This window comes from Sus scrofa, chromosome 13 (genome assembly GCF_000003025.6).
Source record: "Sus scrofa isolate TJ Tabasco breed Duroc chromosome 13, Sscrofa11.1, whole genome shotgun sequence".
Taxonomy (NCBI): Eukaryota; Metazoa; Chordata; class Mammalia; order Artiodactyla; family Suidae; genus Sus; species Sus scrofa.
This window is the reverse complement of record NC_010455.5, coordinates 90,909,889-90,930,054: the sequence shown is the minus strand read 5'-3', so window position 1 is coordinate 90,930,054 and position 20,166 is coordinate 90,909,889. Positions and strand designations below refer to the sequence as shown.

At 43.8% G+C, this 20,166-nt stretch overlaps 1 protein-coding gene across 1 annotated transcript in view; it reads left to right on the top strand.

The window, feature by feature from the left end:
- ERICH6 (glutamate rich 6) overlaps nucleotides 14,758-20,166 on the top strand; it is a 46,678-nt gene continuing 41,269 nt past the window's right edge. The window contains exon 1 of the mRNA XM_005657090.3: nucleotides 14,758-19,479. Within this exon, the coding sequence (XP_005657147.2) occupies nucleotides 19,098-19,479 (382 nt within the window). The 5' untranslated portion in view covers nucleotides 14,758-19,097. The remainder of the gene's footprint in view (nucleotides 19,480-20,166) is intronic.

Here is a 20,166-nt window from a genome sequence, read left to right as displayed (position 1 = left end):
CTCACAATTCAACGTTGGGGATGGACATAAAATGCCCATCAAAACAAAGCAAAAGGGCATGTGATACACAGAGCAAGGACATTGGAGTGAAAAACTACACACAGACGGCAGGGTCAGTGCTCCATGCTACTATTAGATGAGTCACTGGTTCTTGTTAACAACATCTGGGCAGTGCGCTTTCAGTTTATCCTTAAAAGTAAACCATCGGGAGTTCCCATCCTGGCGCAGTGGTTAATGAATCCGACTTAGGAACCATGAAATTGCAGGTTCGATCCCTGGCCTCGCTCAGTGGGTTAAGGATCTGACATTGCCGTGAGCTGTGGCGTAGGTCGCAGACTTGGCTTGGATCTGGTGTTGCTGTGGCTGTGGCGTAGGCTGGCAGCTACAGCTCCAATTAGACCCCTAGCCTGGGAACCTCCATATGCCGAGGGTGCAGCCCTAGAAAAGACCCCCTCCCCCCAAAAAAGGAAACCATCTTATTCTTAGCAGCTTTATTGAGATATAGTTCACATGCTATATAATTTATCCACTTTAAAGGGTACAATTCAGTGGTTTTTAGCATGTTCAGAGAGATGTGCAACACCACAGTTAATTTCATTTCATTATCTCAATACCACAATTAATTTCAGATCATTTTCATTATCACTTAAGGAAACCACATGCCTCTTAGCAGTCAATCCCCATTTCCCTAAACCTACTCATCCTAGACAACCACTAATCTACTGTCTGTCTCTATGGATTTGCCTATTTTGCCCATGCTACATTTCATAAAAATGGAATCACATGATATCTGGTCCTTTGTGACTGGCTTCTTTCACTGAGCTTACTGTGTTCAAGGTTCATCCATGTTGTAACATGTGCAAGTACCATATTTATTTTTATTGCCAAATAATATTCCATTGCATAGGTATGCTACATTTTAATTATCCAATTACCAGTTTATGAATGCTTAGGTGGTTTCCACTTTTTAACTATGATGAACAATGTTGATATAAACATTCATGTACAGGTTTTTGTGTGGACACATGTTTTCAGGTCTCTTGGGCATATACATTCCACTGGGACCCCGGGGAATTCCTGGGTCATTGGTGACTCCATGTTTAACATATCGAGGAAGTGCCAGGCTGTTTTCCAAAGCGGCTGCACCATTTTGCAGTCCCATAAGTGCTTATGAGAGCTCTAATTTATCCACATTCTTCCCAACACGTCTTTTTTTACTATAGCCATCTTAGTAAATGTAAGTAGTGTCTCACTGTGGTTTTGTTTTGTATATTTCTGATGACTAATGATGTTGGGTGTATAAAACCACTTTTTTTGTCACACCTGCTGCATGAGGAAGTTCTTAGGCCAGGGGTCAAACTTGCACAACAACAGTAACAACATTGGGTCCTTAACTGCTAGGCCACCAGGAAACTCCCTAAAACCACTTTTTTTGATACTAGTAACACAGTAGCCACACAGGCCAAATTAACATAATCTAGTTTTACTTTTATTAACAAACACCTCAAATAAAATATGAGTAAAGAATAATCATAAAAGATGGAATCAAAAACTCTGAAGATGGGACTTCCCCTCATGGTACAGTGAAAACGAATCCGAATAAGAACCATGAGGTGGCAGGTTCAACCCCTGGCCTCACTCAGTGGGTTAAGGATCTGGTGTTGCTGTGAGCTGTGGCGTAGGTCACAGACGTGGCTTGGATCTGGCATTGCTGTGGTGTAGGCCGGCAGCTGTAGCTCTGATTTGACCTCTAGCCTGGGAACCTCCATATGCTGTGGGTGTGGCCCTAAAAAGCAAAAAAATAAAGAAATAAAAATAATTTTTAAAAATTCTGAAGATGGCAAGTCATTCATTCATTCGAGTCCGATAGAGGGAAGAGATTGTTCTGGGTGTTGGGAACTGGGTGAACAGCTGCATGGGGGGCAGTTTCTGCCCTCCTGACGTTTAATAGTCAGGGGAAACTGACTAAGCAACTATTTACATAATGAAATCATTACAGTCAAGAAAAGCGCTGTGAAAGAAAGATAACAACGGAGGTTGTGAGACACATAACAGAAGGTCTTACCTTTGCCTGAGGGCCCAGGGAAGGATTCTCAGAGGAAGGTGAGTGGAAATCTGCAGGATAAGCTCTCTGTCACAGGAAGGGGCGCTGTGGTATGAGGGGGTGCTGAAGTGCTGGGGGCCAGTGGGGAGTGGGGCTGAGCAGGTGTGACATAATTTGACAAGTGTGGCTGTGGTGCAGACACCAAGGCCAGGAGAGTCTGGAGAAGAAGCCAGGTCATGCAAGGCCTTATGATTTGTGTTCAGGGCTTCGACCTTTTCTCCAAGAACAGTAAGAAGTCATTGTTTAAAGGGTTTTAAGTTGGGGAGCAGGTGTTAGGGTTGGATAGGATAGGATCTCCAATGATCACTCAGGCTGCAATTTGAAGAACGCAAAGGGCTATAAGCAGACCTTTCAGGGAGTGATGTTAATTATTCCAAGCCAGAGAGAAGGTAACTTAAGTCTAGGGCTGGAAACAGTAGGGAGACTTAAGAGATAATTAGGAGATTTTTTTTTTTCTTTTTTTAGGGCTGCAACTGCAGCATATGGAAATTCCTAGGCTAGGGGTCCAATGGGAGCTGCAGCTGCCAGGCAACACCACAGCCACAGCAACACTAGATCTGAGCCACCTCTGTGACCGACACGACAGTTCATGGCAACGCTGGATCCTTAACCCACTGAGCAGGGCCAAGGATCAAATTCGTATCCTCATGGATACTAGTCCGGTACTTAACCCGCTGAGCTACAATGGGAACTCCCATAATTAGGATAAATTTTGAAGAAACTTAGAGAATGATTAGATTTGGGGGCTAGGAAGTGGAAGATGTCAAGGATGATTCTGCAGTTGGATAGATGATGGGGCCATGGACTTGATCATGGAAACCTCAGGGAAGGAGCAGGTTGAAGATGGGGAAGATCATGAGTTCATTCTTGAGAAACTAGTGTTAGGTGCCCAGGAAACAGCAGGTGGACAGACGGCCTAGGCAGTTCGATATATAAGTGCAAAACTCAAAGGAAAGATCCAAGCTAGAGAATCACATGTGGGAGGCTCAGTGTGTTGGCGGTAAATGGGGCCTTGGGTGGAGATGAGCTTATTTACAGAAAAGGTATGGAATTAGAAGAGAAGGGAGCCCAAGGATGAGGCATGTTTCAACACAACATTTAAAGGTCACATAGGAACAATATACTTCCCAAACGGAACGGTAACAAACCTGACTAGTATCTATGAGGACAAAGGTTTTGACCCCCGGCCTTGCTCTGTGGGTTAAGGAGCTGACATTGCCATGAGCTACAGCGTAGGTCACAGACTTGGCTCAGAACTGGCATTGCTATGCCCATGGTATAGGCCAGCAGCTGCAGCTCCAATTCGACCCCTAGCCTGGGAACTTACATATGCCATAGGTGTGACCCTAAAAAGACCAAAAAAAAGGTCATATAGAAAAGGATTCACCAGCAGAAGAGGGAGGCTGAGGAGAGACTGAACGGGTAGGATAAAAATGGGAAAAGTTATTCAAGTCAAGAGATAAGGGAGTTTCATGGAGAGACATTATTCGAAACCACTGCTTGGCACAATGTGATATTCACTGGACTTAGCAGCAGAGGTCATTGGTGACTTTAGCAAGACCTAACGTGGCTTGTAAAGTAGGGGCAGAAGCCAGGCTGCAGTGAAGTGAGCAGTGTGAGGGAGGGGAGGAAATAGAGAAGGTGCAAGTAGACAATTTCTTATGGAAGTAAAGGGAAGAAGAGGGCCATATAGCTAGAAGGAGATATGAGGTCCAGAGAGAGTGGGATTTAAGATGGCAAGATGAGGCATATTTAAATGTGAATGAGAAGAATCCACTGTATTTGTAGAGATGGGAGAATGATGATACAGAAAGGCAAAAAGCTGTGTAACAAAGAATTTGGCTTCTAGAGGGTTCAAGTCTGGCTTCTCCACTGGCAGCTTAAATGGCTTGGGGCAGGCTATTTGGGCTCTCTATCCCTCAGTTTCTTCATCTGTAAAATGGAGAGGAAATGGAACTTCCATTGGGAGGGTTACATAAAAGAATGTATGGGAAGGGCTGAGGTTTGGATAGAGTTGCTTTGCCAGTGCAGGATTCCAAAGCCACACTGACGGTCTTCACCCCTCACCCAAGGTCTGCCATTAGAGACACCCATTTGCTCTCCTTTAATTCTTTTTTTTTTTTTTTTTGGTCTTTTTAGGGCCACAGAATATGGAGGTTCCAAAGCTAGGGGTCAAATTAGAGCTACAGCTGCTGGCCTACACCACAACCACAGCCACTCCAGATCTGAGCCATGTCTGTGACCTACACCACAGCTCACGGGAACGCCAGATCCTTAACCTGTTCAGCAGGGCCAGGGATCGACCCTGTGCCCTCATGGATACTAGTCACATCTGTTTCCACTGAGCCACGACAGGAAATCCCCCTTTAATTCTTCACAGCACCTACCATATACTTCCTGACTCAAAGAGGATGTTGGTGATGATACACTATTTCTACAATTAAAAATAAAGTACCAACATGGAGTTCCCTTGTGGCAGCAAGTTAAGAATCCAATGTTGCCACTGCAGTGGTTCTGTATGCTGCGGGTGGGGCCAAAAAAATAAAGTACCAACAGAATGTCAAAATGTGCTCACTGAAAATTATAAAGTAGAAAGTTCACAGCAGCCTGACTAAAAATAGCCCCAAATTGGAAGCTACCCAAAAATCCACCAACAGAATAATCAGTAAATAAACTGCTATATTCAGACAATGAATACTATATATTCAATATAGTATATACCAATATAGTATATATTCAATAAGAATGCACCATCCATAACTACACACAGTGAAAAAAAATAAAAGAGGGCAGATGCAAGAGTATGTGTTGTACAATTTGACTTATACAAAGGACAACAACAGACAAAACAAATCAATATTTTTAGATATTAGGGATTCTCCTTGAGGCTGGGTAGTGAATGGAAGTGGGGGAGGGTTGGACAAAAAAGGGAGTTGAGGGATTGTTGCTAATATGTACTTTAATAATAATCTATTTAAGAGAACATTCAATGAAGGATATATATATTTGGAAAAAAAATACTTCTTGATACTTTCCACAGTCATCTTTCATGTTCAAGTTCCTTTATCAGGTTAGTGAAGTAAATACATTCTGAAATGCACAGCAGCAATAGGTTTGCATATCATTTCTACAAAGGTAATCACCCCAGACTCCATGAAAGGTGTTAAAGAGGTACCACTTTTCAGAGGAAAAGACTCTGGAGTCTTCTTCGGATTTGAGGTCTTCCATGTATGTAAGACATTTGTATAGGTAGCTTTAAAGAAAGCATCTTTCTGATTCAGCCTGAGTATCCAAAACACCTCAGCCCCAGAGAGAGTCACTTGGTCAGTCCAGGAGCATTTGAGACAGCATCTGTCTGCCCCAAGAAACGTGTTTGCACTTAGAAAATGAGTGGAGCTTCAGCTGACAGTTACTTCTCTGCATGGTATCTAAATTCCTGAATGTTTCAGAGACAATGTCAGGTGGTGGCTGCAGTCCTCATGACCGTCTCCCGCCTGGGTCTCTTGATGTTATTTTTCTCTCCAACCAGGGTCTTTGCCTGAATTTCTGACAGAATGACTGCAGTAACTTAGCTCTGAACCGACTATAAAGAACTTCACCAAATTTTCTTTGAAACTACATGTACCCCCAGTTTGTTTCTACCATGCCGGATGTCCACCATATTAGATTTGAGAAAATGAGAACTTCCCTGGGTGAGCCATGTGCTGCTTGGGAGCTGACCTGAATGGCAGCCTCCTCCCTGGGCCTTGCTTCTGTCCCTGCTTGTCCCACATTTCTTATTCTCTTCAGCCCTGGGCTCCTCCCCACTTTCCCAGTTGTGTGCCCTAATGTCCCACCTAAGGTCAACTACATACCACAAGGTTAAAAATCACCCCTCTCTCTTTCCCCCACCTGCCTGCCAAATGCCACCTGGAATTCAAAATAAAACAACCCAAAGCTCAGCCAAGTGGTAGACATCAATAATCAAAAATGAAGCCTATAAATAGATTCTATCCAGTTTTTGGTAAATCATGTATCAGGAAACATAATTATATTCTAATTGATCTGCCCTGTTTTCGATTTAATTCTATAGACCAGTATATGGAAATTTAGGTACCTCACTTTGTAAATTCCATCTTTCCCCTTTTTTTTAAAGGGGAGGAAGCAATTAAATAAAGTGTTTCATTTTGTCCTGAAGAACCAAGACCTATATTCATCAAATTCTCATTAAGATACAAACACAAGGGTATAAAAATAATATGCCACACATATCTTAGTGAAGTAAACACAGTGAAATCTACTTATCAGAGATGCTTCAAGTGGAGAGCTTTAAGCGGCTTTCCAGGGTATTCTACTGGAATTAGCAGGGAGAGAGAAAGTGGGTATTAGGAAATCAAAAGTAAAGTGGTTATGCTCATCTATGTTAAGGAGTTTACCCAGTGCAGACTGGATAATCCCTTCAGTAATACCACGGCCGGCGAAGGATTCCAGAACTTAACTAAAAATGCAGGGCCCAATTATATTATTACACACACCCCTTTTTGTAAACTCTTAGAAACAAAGCTGATCCAAACTAGGTCAGCACAAGATGCAGTGCTCTCAAAGTGTGACCCCTGGACCAGTAATGTCAACATCATCCAGATACCTGCTAGCAATGGAAAGTCTCAGATCGACCCCAGGCCCACAGAAACAAAACACTGGGTAGGCACTATCAGGCAATACACATTTTAACAAGCCTTCTAGATAATTCTGATGCATACTCAAGTCTGACAACCACCACTCAAATTCATCCTCCCTAACACAGAGAAACATCGGGCACCCCTATTTCTATGTGAATTCATACTGGTGTTCTTCCTTGGCCCATTACTATGAGACGTCATTCTCTACCTCTCTTAACCTGGGCGCATGACAGAGACTATTAATTGTTTCTCAGGATCCACTCCACCTTTCTCTTTCCTACTAATACGAGTAAGAAACTACGTATCCAATCCTCTCTTGCCTCTGTATATGGCTCTGCAAATAATTAGTTTGACCAAGAGTATAGGAATGGAAGGGATGCATGCAACCTCCAGATTACAGCTTTAAAAAAACAAAACCAGGAGTTCCCGTCATGGCACAGTGGTTAATGAATCCGACTAGGAACCATGAGGTTGTGGGTTCGATCCCTGGCCTTGCTCAGTGGGTTAAGGATCCAGCATTGCCGTGAGCTGTGGTGTAGGTCACAAACGCAGCTCAGATCCCGAATTTCTGTGGCTCTGGAGTAGACCAGCATCTACAGCTCTGATTGGACCCTAGCCTGGGAACCTCCATATGCCGCAGGAAGCAGCCCTAGAAAAGGCAAAAAGACAAAAAAAAAAAAAAAAAAAAAAAAAATCCTGGTTGCCTCCCCCTTCTTCTCCCCTGCTTCAATGCTAATACAGTATTTGGCTGAGGGTGAGGACCCCATTGCTTTGGTGGAGCAACAGAACAGATATAACCTGGGTCCTTGGAAGCTCCCAGGTCCTTGGAAGCTCCTAGATCGGAAGTGCCTCAAGAACTTTACCTTCCTCTGGGCTTTTATGTTAGAGAGAAATAAACACACTGTGACTTTGTTTGAACTACATATTTCTCTTTGTTGTAACCTAGCCTATACCTTCTTTAGAGGGCAAAGCCTTCCTAGAGCTATAATGCTATAATGCTATTTCCTTTCCTAATGCTGAGATTTCATGCATTTGTTCTCATAAACCCACCTTTATATATATTCCCATCCAAAACTGTTGTCCCTTTACATAAAGGACTTCTACTTCCAGTAATGATGAGCTAGGTAATCTGGACCAACTTTCCCACTGAGGACCTCTACAACAGCCACGTGCAATTAATTTAAAAAACCTACTTGGGAGTTCCAGTTGTGGCTCAGCGGTAATGAATCCAACTAGCATCCATGAGGACGTGGGGTCAATACCTGGCCTCGCTCAGTGGGTTAGGGATCCAGCATTGCCTTGAGCTGTAGTGTAGGTCACGGACGTGGCTCGGATCTGGCATTGCTATGGCCATGGTGTAGGCTGGCAGCTACAGCTCTGATTCGACCCCTTGCCTGGGAACTTCCATATGCCATGGGTTTGGCCCTAAAAAGACAAAGCAAACAAAAAAACCTCCTTAAAGGCACTGAAGAACTAGTAAGGCAATTAAAATAACTAAGCTAATCTAACAGAAAAGAAGGAACTCCAAAGAGGTGCGTTTGGACTTGCTATTTCCCTGGGCAATGGCCAATCCAAGAAGAGGTGATTGAAAGTGTGAGCAAGATTTTGGACAGCCTTGAATGGGCTAAAGGAATTTAAAAAAAAACAGAGTCCAAGCCCACCAAGTCTGGGAGAGAAGTGCTGGTAACCCCCACACTAGAGTCTAGGACCCTGAAGGCTGCATTCTAAGCACAGGGTGAAGTGGACGTTAAAATAACCCTTGCAGGGATGCAACCTTGCTTTGAATTACTATAATCACTGAAATTGGATTAAGATGATCCTGGATTATGAGCGCTCCTAGATTCCTTCCTACAGCAAACTTAATTCCTCTCCAGAGAAAGATAATCCTAAATCTCAAATTACTTCTATATTTTTTTCAAATAACAATGTCTGGCATGCAAAAATAAGTCAATAAATAAATAACCAAGTGACAAGATTATATATACAATAACAACAACAAATGAGCAGAAAAAGAGATGACAGGAACACACAAGAGGGTTCTGGATATTGGTGCTATCAGACATAGACTTAAAAATAACTATGCTTAAACAATGCTAAAAGAGACAAAAGGTGAGGCTGAAAATTTCAAATAAAAGAAATTAAAATATTTAAAAGAGCAGAGATTTTTTTAATATATATTCTATATGCCATATAATTTCCCAGTCAAAATTCTAGAGTTAGGAAACCATGTGCCGACCCGATTATGGAGAGAGGCTTTGAGAGATTATCAAAACCCCATGAAATGGGTTCCCCACAAGGAAGGAGTAGAAAGAAGAAACCTCAACAATCACTGTCCACCCAAGCGCTTTATAACTCCTGGTATCAGAGAGAGAGGAGATAGCTCATACAATTAACCAAGGGAAACGGGAACTTTTAATATAAAGTTTCCATATCAAACTCAATCCTAGTGCAGAACTTCAGCAATCTCGATCTCCTCTCTGCTCAGCTGCATTCTTCTCCTACACAACTCCCTGCTTTTTTTCCTCTGGTCTCTGGAAGGGCAGACCCCATCTGCTTGCAAGTGTTCTGCATTCGAGATCCCAGCTTCTATAACTGTTCCACTAAGCCATCTGGTGAGGTTTGGAAAGAGCTTCTGGGTCACCAAAGGGGATGACCAGACTGATCGGAACAAGGCCCTGAGTGCTGCACCTGACCTGAGGTTATTCCTTTGTGTCTGGAAATAGCAGAACACATTTCTACTTCTTCATCCTTCATCCCTTTCTTCCCATCTTCTCTCTGAAACCCACAAGGACCACCTACCCTACTCCCACCAGTGGACACTGGAAGAGCTTCCAGCCACCCTGAGGCCTCCCATGTTGAGGCATGTTTAGGTGCATTTCCTCCCACCTCCTTAGGGAGGGGAACCCCCACAGGGCTGTCACTGAGAGGCAAGGGGACTTAGTCCTCCAGGCCACAAGCTGGGAACATTATGAAAGTGCCTCAGTATGATATGGGGTATTTATTTACCTTTAAAAACAACTTGTGTATACTGTAAGTTCATACTTGTTGCAAAATATCTACATACAAGTCTACATAGAGCTAAATTTAAGGACTTCTTCACTTCCTCCATCATCCCAATTCATTCCCAATCCCTGGAGGAATTTGTTTTTAACATTAAAAACAACAACAGCTAGGAGTTCCCATTGTGGCTCAGCGGGTTGGGAACCCGACTAGTAACCATGAGGATTTAGGTTACATTCCTGGCCTCGCTTAGTGGGTTAAGGATCCGACCTTTCCATGAGCAGCAGCATAGGTTGCAGACACTGCTCAGATCCTGCATTGCTGTGCCTGTGGCAGCTAGAGTTCCAATCAGACTCCCTAGCCTGGTAACCTCCATAAGCCGCAGGTGTAGCCCTAAAAGAAACAACAGCAACAACAACCAAGCCCTCTTCTGCATGTATGCATACACGTGTGTTTATCCCCGTCTGTATCAGGGGTCAGCCTGCCGCACCTGAGGGGTATCAAATGTGTTTGCTCATTTCTCTAGAGAAGTTTCAGCTACTACACTTTCTAGGCTAGAAGAGAAAATCACTTTTAACTCAGTCATATTTTGCCATACAACAAACCACCTCCAAAGAGTAGTGACTTTAAAAACAAAACACAGCACTCACCATTTTACTTTGTTTCGAATCTATAGTTCAGCGGGGAGGTTCTTCTGTTCTGGGCCAGCCGGTTCACCCTGCGGTGGGCTGGCGCCTGGGCTGGAGGGCTCCTTCACAGGCAGCTGGCTGGCTCACAGGTGGGTGCAAGGTCCTCAGCTCCAGCAGCTCAGCAGGGCTCCACCGGGGTCTCGCATCCCTCAGCAGCTTAGCCCAAGCTTCTACACAAGAGGCTCTCAAGGTTCCCAGCAGCAGCTACAAGCAAGCATCGCAAGGCGAAAGTGCTTTTGTAATATCACGTTTGCTGACGCCCCATTGGCCACAGCAAATCACGTGACCAGAACCAACTTACGGGAGTGGAGCAATGGACTCTTCATCTCTTGAGGGGAGAAGCAGCAAAGTTACAATTAACGTTATCGAGGAGGGGAGGGGAGGAATTTATAGCCACTTACTCAATGGACCAGACTCCCTAAGCGCATGTGTAGAGCATCTGGCAATTCCTTGGGATGTCTCTCTGAGATGCCATATCACCGGGTTACAAGGACAAGAAGCTACAGTGTCTAAGGGAAAGGCATACCTCCTTTTCAGATTCTCTGTGCTCTGGGTGTTTAAGGGAAACAAAATCTCCTCCCTCAGTGCCAGAGCTTGGAAAGAAGGACAGACAGCAGTCCTGAGTCTGAGAGGTGTTAGATGCTGAGACCTAGTCTGGGGCAGCTATGATGGAAACAGAACAGGATCAGAGCTGTGACTTTGTGAACCTAAGCAGAGAGGCACTTACCAACCAGGATGTGGATTAGCCTCTCTGGAAAGCTCAGCACAGTAGCCTGTGCAGTTGAGTTTGTGCCAACCAGGCAAGAAAGGGTTTAAGTGATTAACTGAGAAAATAAAATGGGTATGACCACTTTCACACCAAGCTTATGGAGAAGTTTATACTAATTGTACCTATTTTTAGTTAATGTTTAGTCATTAAAACTTGTCTTAATTTCTTTTGTTTTTTGTTTTTCTGTCCTCCCAAACCAACAAGTATTTGGGAAAATTAGGGGGGAAATTAAATTCTCACTAACCATTGCTATTACAGTTAAAGCAATAAAGATCTTGAATACAAAAGAGAAACAAAAACTTGTCCTAATGTGTTTCCTTCATGAAATTTGCCAAACTGTCCAGTTACAAGTTATACACTTCTCTCCAGGTGTATTTTAATTAAAAGTGCGTTTTTAAATGTTGCCCCAAGTTGATCATAATAGTGCTAAGAACATGTGGATATTTTGTGAAGATAGCATTGCCCTGGGAACCAGGTGATTTGAGTTCTAGTTCCCATGCTGCCTCTAACTAGCTCTGGGCTGAGTGTCTCTGAGCCAGCGTTGTTCACCTGTGAGGTTAAAGGTTATTTTCAATTATACCTAAATCCGCTTACTTTTATGTTATCCAGCTACTTTCATTAAGTATCTACCAGGCCCTGAGGACACACTGCAGGATGAGGTAGATACATTTCCTGTCCTGACGGGACTTACAACCTAATAAGTACAAATAGACATATATACAGCAGAAATGCCTGTGGGCTGTGCCACTTCTGAAGTGGGTAGCATTAGGGACAATGGAAATCATGAAAGACAGGAGGTGTCACCCAGGTGAGGCAAGGGGAAGAGCCCACAGGTAGTAGAAACACGTGCTAAAAGCCTTGAGGGGAGAGGCACATGGTGGATTCAAGGAATGCAAACATTCAGTAGGGCCTGAACGCAGGATCAGGTAAAAATCTTATGAGACACAGCTGGGGAAGTAGGACCACAGCTCAATAAATCAGCCTCCACCCAAACACTGGCTACCCTGGTCACCAATATAAGTCATTGGTAGGACTTGTATGGAAACATGACCCAGACTCCTGAGATAACCTCAGAGGGCCTACTCTGTACCCACAAGCTGTATGCCTTACTCTCCTCATTAAAGCTGCATTAGGAAGTAAAGCAAGATTTTTAACCCCATGGCCAACTACCCTTGGATGTCCAAGTCCTGGTAAGTTATCAGCACTTACTTGAATGTAAGAATGAAAATTTAAAAAAACAAAAACAAAAACAAAAAAAACAGGGAGTTCCTGTCATGGCACAGTGGTTAACGAATCCAACTGGGAACCATGAAGTTGCGGGTTCGGTCCCTGGCCTTGCTCAGTGGGTTGACGATCCGGCGTTGCCGTGAGCTGTGGTGTAGGTTGCAGACGCGGCTCGGATCCCGTGTTGCTGTGGCTCTGGCGTAGGCCAGAGGCGACAGCTCCGATTCAACCCCTAGCCTGGGAACCTCCATATGCTGCGGGAGCGGCCCAAGAAATAGCAAAAAGACAAAAAAAAAAAAAAAAAAAAAAAAAAAACCATGATCCAGAAAAGAAAGAGCAAAGCTGTGCATATCTCCCTGCTCATAGATGTTGTACCTCTATATTCTTCCCGCATGGAACATTCATGCAGGGTCAGCTATCATTTATTCAGTTACTCATTTGCTAAAAAAACGTTCAGATAGTAGGAAGCTAACAGCTGTAGGGAGGAGAATCTGATTCCACAAGGAGTTGCCCATCAGCTGTGGCTTCCTTCTCAGTCTATAAATACACCTGGGTACTTATGATCTATGCCTATTACATCTCTCTCTTCTTAACTGTCTCGCTTATTTTTCGGATCAATGACAAGCTTTGAAAGGAGCATCTACCTGGCTGCCTCCATCCACAAACTTTGATTACATTCTCACTGCCAATGAGCACTCAAAAATGTGAAGAGATAATACAATGTGCCAGGAGATATTCTAAGTTATTGTGTATATTAACTCGCTGAACCCTCATGACCAGCCTTCAAGGACTATTAGTGCCTACTTCATGAGCTTGTCAGGAAGACTAAGTATTTTTCCCATTTTACAGATGATATTGTTCTTCCACTATGAATGAGAACTTAGCAAAAGCATTTCAAAGACCCTACACTTTCTTCCCAGAGAGCTATCAAAATATTCTGCACACAAGGAGTTCCCTGGTGGCTCAGAGGGTTAAGGATCTGGTGTCATCACTGCCATGGTGAGGGTTCAATTCCTGGCCCTGGAACTTCTGCGTGCCTCAGGTGTAGCCAAAAAATAAAACAAAAGATTTTGCATCCAAATAAGAAGTTTTCACTGAGCAAAATTCACTCACTTGCCCTTCTCAAAGTAACTCTGTTCATGGCAGTATTCAGAGAGAAGATGGGAAACAAAACAGCAAATGATGACAACAGAGAACTTTCAATAGGAAAAAACATTTTTTTAAAGCTGTCTGTACTGGAAGCACCTAAAACATTATTTTACAGTTTATTTCATAGAACAAATATTATTTCCTAAACAAAACTATGTGGTTTTATGTGAAAGTAACCTGTGTCCATCAACAGTTGAATGGATAAAGAAGATGTGGTGTAGATACACAATGGAAAACTACTCAACCATTAAAAAGAATGAAATAATGCCATTTGTGGCAACATGGATGTACCTAGAGATTATCATATTAAATGAAGTAAGTCAGGAGTTCCGTCGTGGCGCAGTGGTTAACGAATCTGACTAGGAACCATGAGGTTGCGAGTTCAGTCCCTGCCCTTGCTCAGTGGGTTAACGATCCGGCGTTGCCGTGAGCTGTGGTGTAGGTTGCAGACACGGCTCAGATCCCGCGTTGCTGTGGCTCTGGCGTAGGCCGGTGGCTACAGCTCCGATTCAACCCCTAGCCTGGGAACCTCCATATGCCGCGGAAGCGGCCCAAGAGATAGCAACAACAACAACAACAACAAAAGACAAAAGACAAAACAAAACAAAAAAAAAATAAATGAAGTAAGTCAGACAGAGAAAGATAAATATTATATGATATCACAATGTGGACTCTAGAAAATAGTATGAATGAACTTATTTGTAAAACAGAAACAGACTCATGAACACAGAAAACAAACTTATGGTTACCAAAGGGGAAAGGCAGAGGAATAAATTAGGAGTATGGAATTAACAGATACACACTAGTGGAGTTCCCACTGTGGCTCAGTGGGTTAAGAACAAGACTATTATCCATGACTATGCGAGTTCAATCCCTAGATTAAAGGATCCAATGTTGCTACAAGGCGGTGAAGTTCGCAGATGCAGCTTGGATCTGGCATTGCTGTAGCTGTGGCATAGGCCTGAAGATGTGGCTCCGATTCGACCCCTAACCTAGGAACTTCCATATGCCACAGGTGTGGCCCTAAAAAGAAAAAAGAAAACAAACAGTCAAACAAACAAAAACAGACACATACTAGTAACACATACCTATAAAGACCTACTGTATAGCACAAAGAACTATGTTCAACATCTTGTAATAACTTATAATGGAAAAGAATTGATAAAAAAGAATATATTATATATATATGAATCACTTTGCTGTACATCTGAAACTAACAATATTGTAAATCAACAATTTACGTCAATAAACAATTTACTTCAATAAATAACTTCCATAAACAATTTACTTCAATAAAAAAACAAAAACTATGTGGTCTTTAAAAATAAAATACAAGATCAGTTATCAATAAGAAAATAACATATAATTATGTATTTATAATACAAAAATAAAAATAATAATTCAACTTTAGCTTGAAATAGCCCAGGAAGTATGTAGCTCAGGGATCTCAGATGAGGGAGATGAGACCTGGTAAGCTCAGAGTCACACTGTGAGGGTGGTGCTTGGCTCTTAAATCCCAACCCTTCAACTCCAGGGAGGAGCTGGGAATAACACTAAAAGGCCCCACATCATCTTGGCCAAAACAAGAGAGTGATTCCATTCTGAGGAAATAAGAAATTGTTTTCTGTGGAGTAAGTAGGTCCAAGAGAAGGTGATTCCTAAGACTTTCAAAAAGGTCTTCACAGGAGTTCCCATCGTGGCACAGTGGTTAACGAATCCGACTAGAAACCATGAGGTTTCAGGTTCGATCCTTGGCCTTGCTCAGTGGGTTGGGGATCCGGCGTTACCGTGAGCTGTGGTGTAGGTTGCAGACGCGGCTCGGATCCTGCAGTGCTGTGGCTCTGGCATAGGCCGGCAGCAACAGCTCCGATTGGACCCCTAGCCTGGGAAACTCCATAGGCTGCGGGAGCGGCCCTAGAAAAGGAAAAAAAAAAAAAAAAAAAAAAAAAAAAAAGCCTTCACAAAAGTTCTAAATAAGGGTCCCTTTAACAAGTTAATTCACCACACAATTGAGAAGATGCTGTATAGATCACAGAATTGAGCTAGGGACAGGCAGCTCAGAATAAACACTTTTACCTTTTTTCTTTCCCAGCCTCCATCTCAACACACATCCTAATTCCCAGTGTGTGGAGGTCCCACTGTGGCACAAGGGAATAGGCAGCGTCTTGGGAGCACTGAAACACGGGTTCAATCCCCAGCCCAGCACAGCGGGTTAAGGATCCGGCATTGCCCACAGCTGCAGCTTAGGTCATCACTGGGTTCGGATCTGTTCCCTGACCCAGGAACTCCATATGCTGAGGGGTGGACAAAAATGAAAAGAACAAAACAAAAAAAACTGATTCCCAGTGTGCTCTCTGACAACCCTAGAAACAAACAAATTTGCTTTTCCTCAAACAAGTCACTTCCCCTAAGTAGAAGTGGCCAGCTGAATTTCATGACCTCTAGGATGGAAGACTTTTAGCATCAAAATGCTTTTATTGCCCAGGAAAGGGATGGGGTGTTTTTTTTAATCCATTTATCTTAATATTACCTCAACATCTCCACCCATACTTCCCTGTGCTGGCCCCCTTTCCTACCCTGGGTGTGCTAGAATGCTTTTGAATGCTTTTCACTCTCCTTTCCAAACACCACATTTACCCTTCCTTCCAAAGCAGATCAAATGTCCTCTCATCTGTTTGACTATTCCGACAGTCTGCAAGAGCTCTTCTTCCAACAATATTCTGTGTGTATTTTCTCTCCCACTCTCTGGAATGCAGAGCAGTTTCGTGCCTCTCACCTGCCTTGTTCTGCACCAGTGCCCGAGAGCTTGCCAGACTCTTGACCCATGCTCTAATGTGATGGTACATGGAGGCGGAGCCTTTGGGTGATGATTAGGTCATAAGGACAGAGCCCTCATCGATGAGATTAGTGCCCTCATAAAAGAGGCTGTGAGGGTTGCTTCATTCCTTCTGCCATGTAAGGACAGATCCAAAAAGCAGAGATCTATGACCCAGGAAGTGGGCTCTCACCAGATACCAAACCTGCCACCACCCTGATCTTGAAATTCCCAGCCTCCTGAACAATGTGCAATAAATTTGTTTATAAGCCACCCTGTTTATGATAACTTGTTATGGCAGCCCAAACAAAGTAAGGCATGTTTCCTCTGATGCCGTGATAAAATGAAACACAAAGCCACTTCATGCTTTTGTCTAAGCATAGACAAAAATGCAGTCACTGTACCATACAAAATATCCCATCACAGAACGCCCCACTTTCTGACAGCATCCAATTCACAGCAAAACCCTGCCCCCTGAGACCCTCTCCCAAGTCATCTAACCAAAGCCTAAAATCCTGTTTTAGTTTCTTTCTTACATCCACTTACTAAGATACCTTGCTCAACAGTAAAAAATCCAACTTATTTAAATACATATCCGTTACTGGTAGACTTTGGCTGAAATTCCCTGACAGTTGTGGGCGGTCATTTCACAGTTATTGTCTTCTCATACATCTTAGGGGGTAAGTATTATTGTTCCCAATTGACTTCCAGGGAAACTGAGGCTGAAAGATGTAAGGTGATTTAGCAGAGATCATACAATGAGGCATCTAAGCCTAGCTCCGGTCACTTATTATAAGGGTCATCCAAACCCTTTTCACAACACCCAGATGTCCTCAGCCACACAGTATTTTAGTTGGCTTCCATTACCTTAGAAGTGAAGTCAAACAGCAGGAACACAGTCCCTCCCACCAGAAACACTTCTCAATATTGAGGGGCTTTTAAAATGAAGCTGAACTGTACAGTGAAGTTACATCTCCAATCTGAGTAGTAGATAAACAAATGTCCACTATATTATTTTGTATACCTTTTTTGGTATATGCAAATATTTTACACAAATTTTAGTAGGTTTGAAACAGAGAGGACCCTGCAGTACCCTCCCAGGTACTAAAGCCCTTCTGTGTCTCTTGTTTTTATTTGTAGAAAAAGGCTTTAGTCTCTTAGGGGCCTACCAGGAGTCACAAAAATCTGGCTCAAGAATTAATGATTGAAAGAATGTAGCCATGTAGTGACAAAAATAGCAATTAGGCCTAGAGAACTGGTAACAATTTAAACAGGAAATCAGCCATATAGCAGTCACAGAATCTTTAGTTCCTCCCTGAAGGACATAGATAATAGCATCTGAGACCTGTTCCTCCGTTGCTTTAACCGTCACCAGAGAGAAAAAGCATGATGACCAAACGGTAGCCATGACATAAACTGCTCCATCTTGAGCAGTACTGAATTTATGGCAAGCATAATTCCAGGAACTGGCCTCAAGAAAAGAGCAACAAACCAGCCCTGAAGTTGAAGATTAACTGCACTTTAAAACAGTCAGGATGATGCTGACCAGACCACTGCAGGAGCAGTTTCAAGGTGATTGTTGGAGCCAATCAGGTCTTCACATAGACCATCACCACCACCACCACCCCCCAACCCACCTCCCACACATCCTTTAAAAACTCTTGCCCTCTGATTTGGCAACTGGGAGATGGCTTTGGTTCACCATCTCCCCAGTTTGCCACTCCCTGAATAAAACATCTTCCTTTTTCCACCAAACCTCGTCTCTCCAAAATTGACTTTTGAGCCACAAGCTGCTGAATCTGAGTTCATTTCCTGCTCAGGCTGGTAACAAGTATGATGAGCTAAAACAAGGTTCCAGAAAGACACGGGTTATGCCTTAGTGGCCAGATGCCTCAGGTCTTTTCCATCTCCAGGATGGGTAGATGGAGGGAACAGAGTCAGGCCCCAGACTAGAGCAAGGCAGCTGTCTTGAGTGCAAAATGTGTGGAGCGCCAAAAATCTAACTAAACGAGATAAATAGCATTTATGGCAATATTTTAAAAACTCAGACCAGCGAACTATGACCACGGACTGGTGCCAGCTTTTGTAAATAAAATTTTATCGTAAGCTCCAACAAGCATCTGTCCACTCCAAAACCAAACTCTGGCATTGGCAAAACCAAGTGGCCTTATAGGTGTCTATCGCTAGCAGCCACTCACCCTCCCTCACTGAAAACAACAAAACAAAAGCAAAAAACTAGCTCCATCATATTTTATAATAAATTTAAATGGAGTAAGATCTACAAAATTTTGAATCATTATACTATATACCAGAAACAACTTAATATAGTAAGTCAACTATATTTAAATTAAAAAAAATATTTTAGAAGTCTGGCTCCAAAGGAGCTAAGAAAAATTGGAAAGGGAGATCCGTTCGAGGTAGACCGATTGGGTTCTCTAAGACTCCGGGAGCAGGTGCAAAAAGAGCTTGCAGTGGTGCCCTTGGCCGCTGCCTGCCCCTCCGCCCCTCTCCTGCCAGCGCCAGTCCTCCCATTTGAGGGGTCCTGCGGCGTTAAAGTCCAGACTGTGGGGCCGCGAGGCTGCCCGTTGCCCCGGGAGACGGACGCACTAGAGGGCGCGCGCCGCAAGCCTGGACCCGCCAGTGTCCCCTGCCTTAGCTGTGATCTCGCTTCTCCTCCGCCACAACCACCATGCACTCGCGTCGCAGCATCAGAAAGCTGGAGAAGGAGCGGGGACAGGAGGACGAGGAGGAAGACGAAGTGGAGATGGAGGAGGAAGTAGAGGAGGAGATAGAGGTGATGGAGGAAGAGGAAAGGGAGATGGAGGAGGACGCGGAAGCGGAGAAGAAACTGGAGGTCCATGCGAGGTTCAGCGAAGAGTACTTGTGGGACCTTCTGGACTTCAGTGATGGCGATGAGGACGAATCGAAAATCTTTCGCCCCCGCTTTACCAGCATCGTCAGCCCCAGTCTGAGCCCGACACCGCCGCTCAGCGGGACGCCGAGTCTGACGTGGAGCCAGACACCGCCGGAGCAGAGCGAGAGCACATCGTCCAGCACCTCCTCCCAGAAAAGTACCGCCCACCCCCCTCCCCTTCCTCTAAGCCTTCCTTGTCCGGGGGAGAGCTGATCCAACTATTTTAGAGTCTTCGTCTACCCGGGTGTCTCTTTCCAAATACAGACCTCACTTCACACATAGCCCTATCTCGGTCCCTTCTGTCAAAAACACTAAAATCTTGGCTGAACGGTGATGGTTCACAACTTAGGATAAAGAGGGAAAGCATCACAAAACTGGAAGCAGGCAGAGCTGTACCGAATGTTCATCTTATAACGCTTCCGCGTGCATTCAATGACTGCGTCCTCTCATATTCATTCTCTCTCCCTTCTCTCTCTCTCTCTCTCTCTCTCTCACTCACACACACACACACACACACACACACACACACGCACACACACACACCACTGAAGGAGTACTGCCTTAAGGGTGCTCTGCTAATGAGACAGCCCTGCAAAAAAGAATTCACTTTCATGCTTAACTTCCTATACTGAAACCACCCCAGCCACTTCCTTAAAAACAGAGGCAGAACAGTTATTTAGAGTAGATTTATCCATCTCATTTTGGTCAGGATAATTCTTTGTTGGGGCGACCACGTGTTGAGGGCAGGGGGACACGGCTGTCCTCTGCATTACAACATGTTTAGCAGCATCCCTGGCCTCTACTTCTGACCATGCCACTGGTCCCTACCGGGCTAGTGACAATC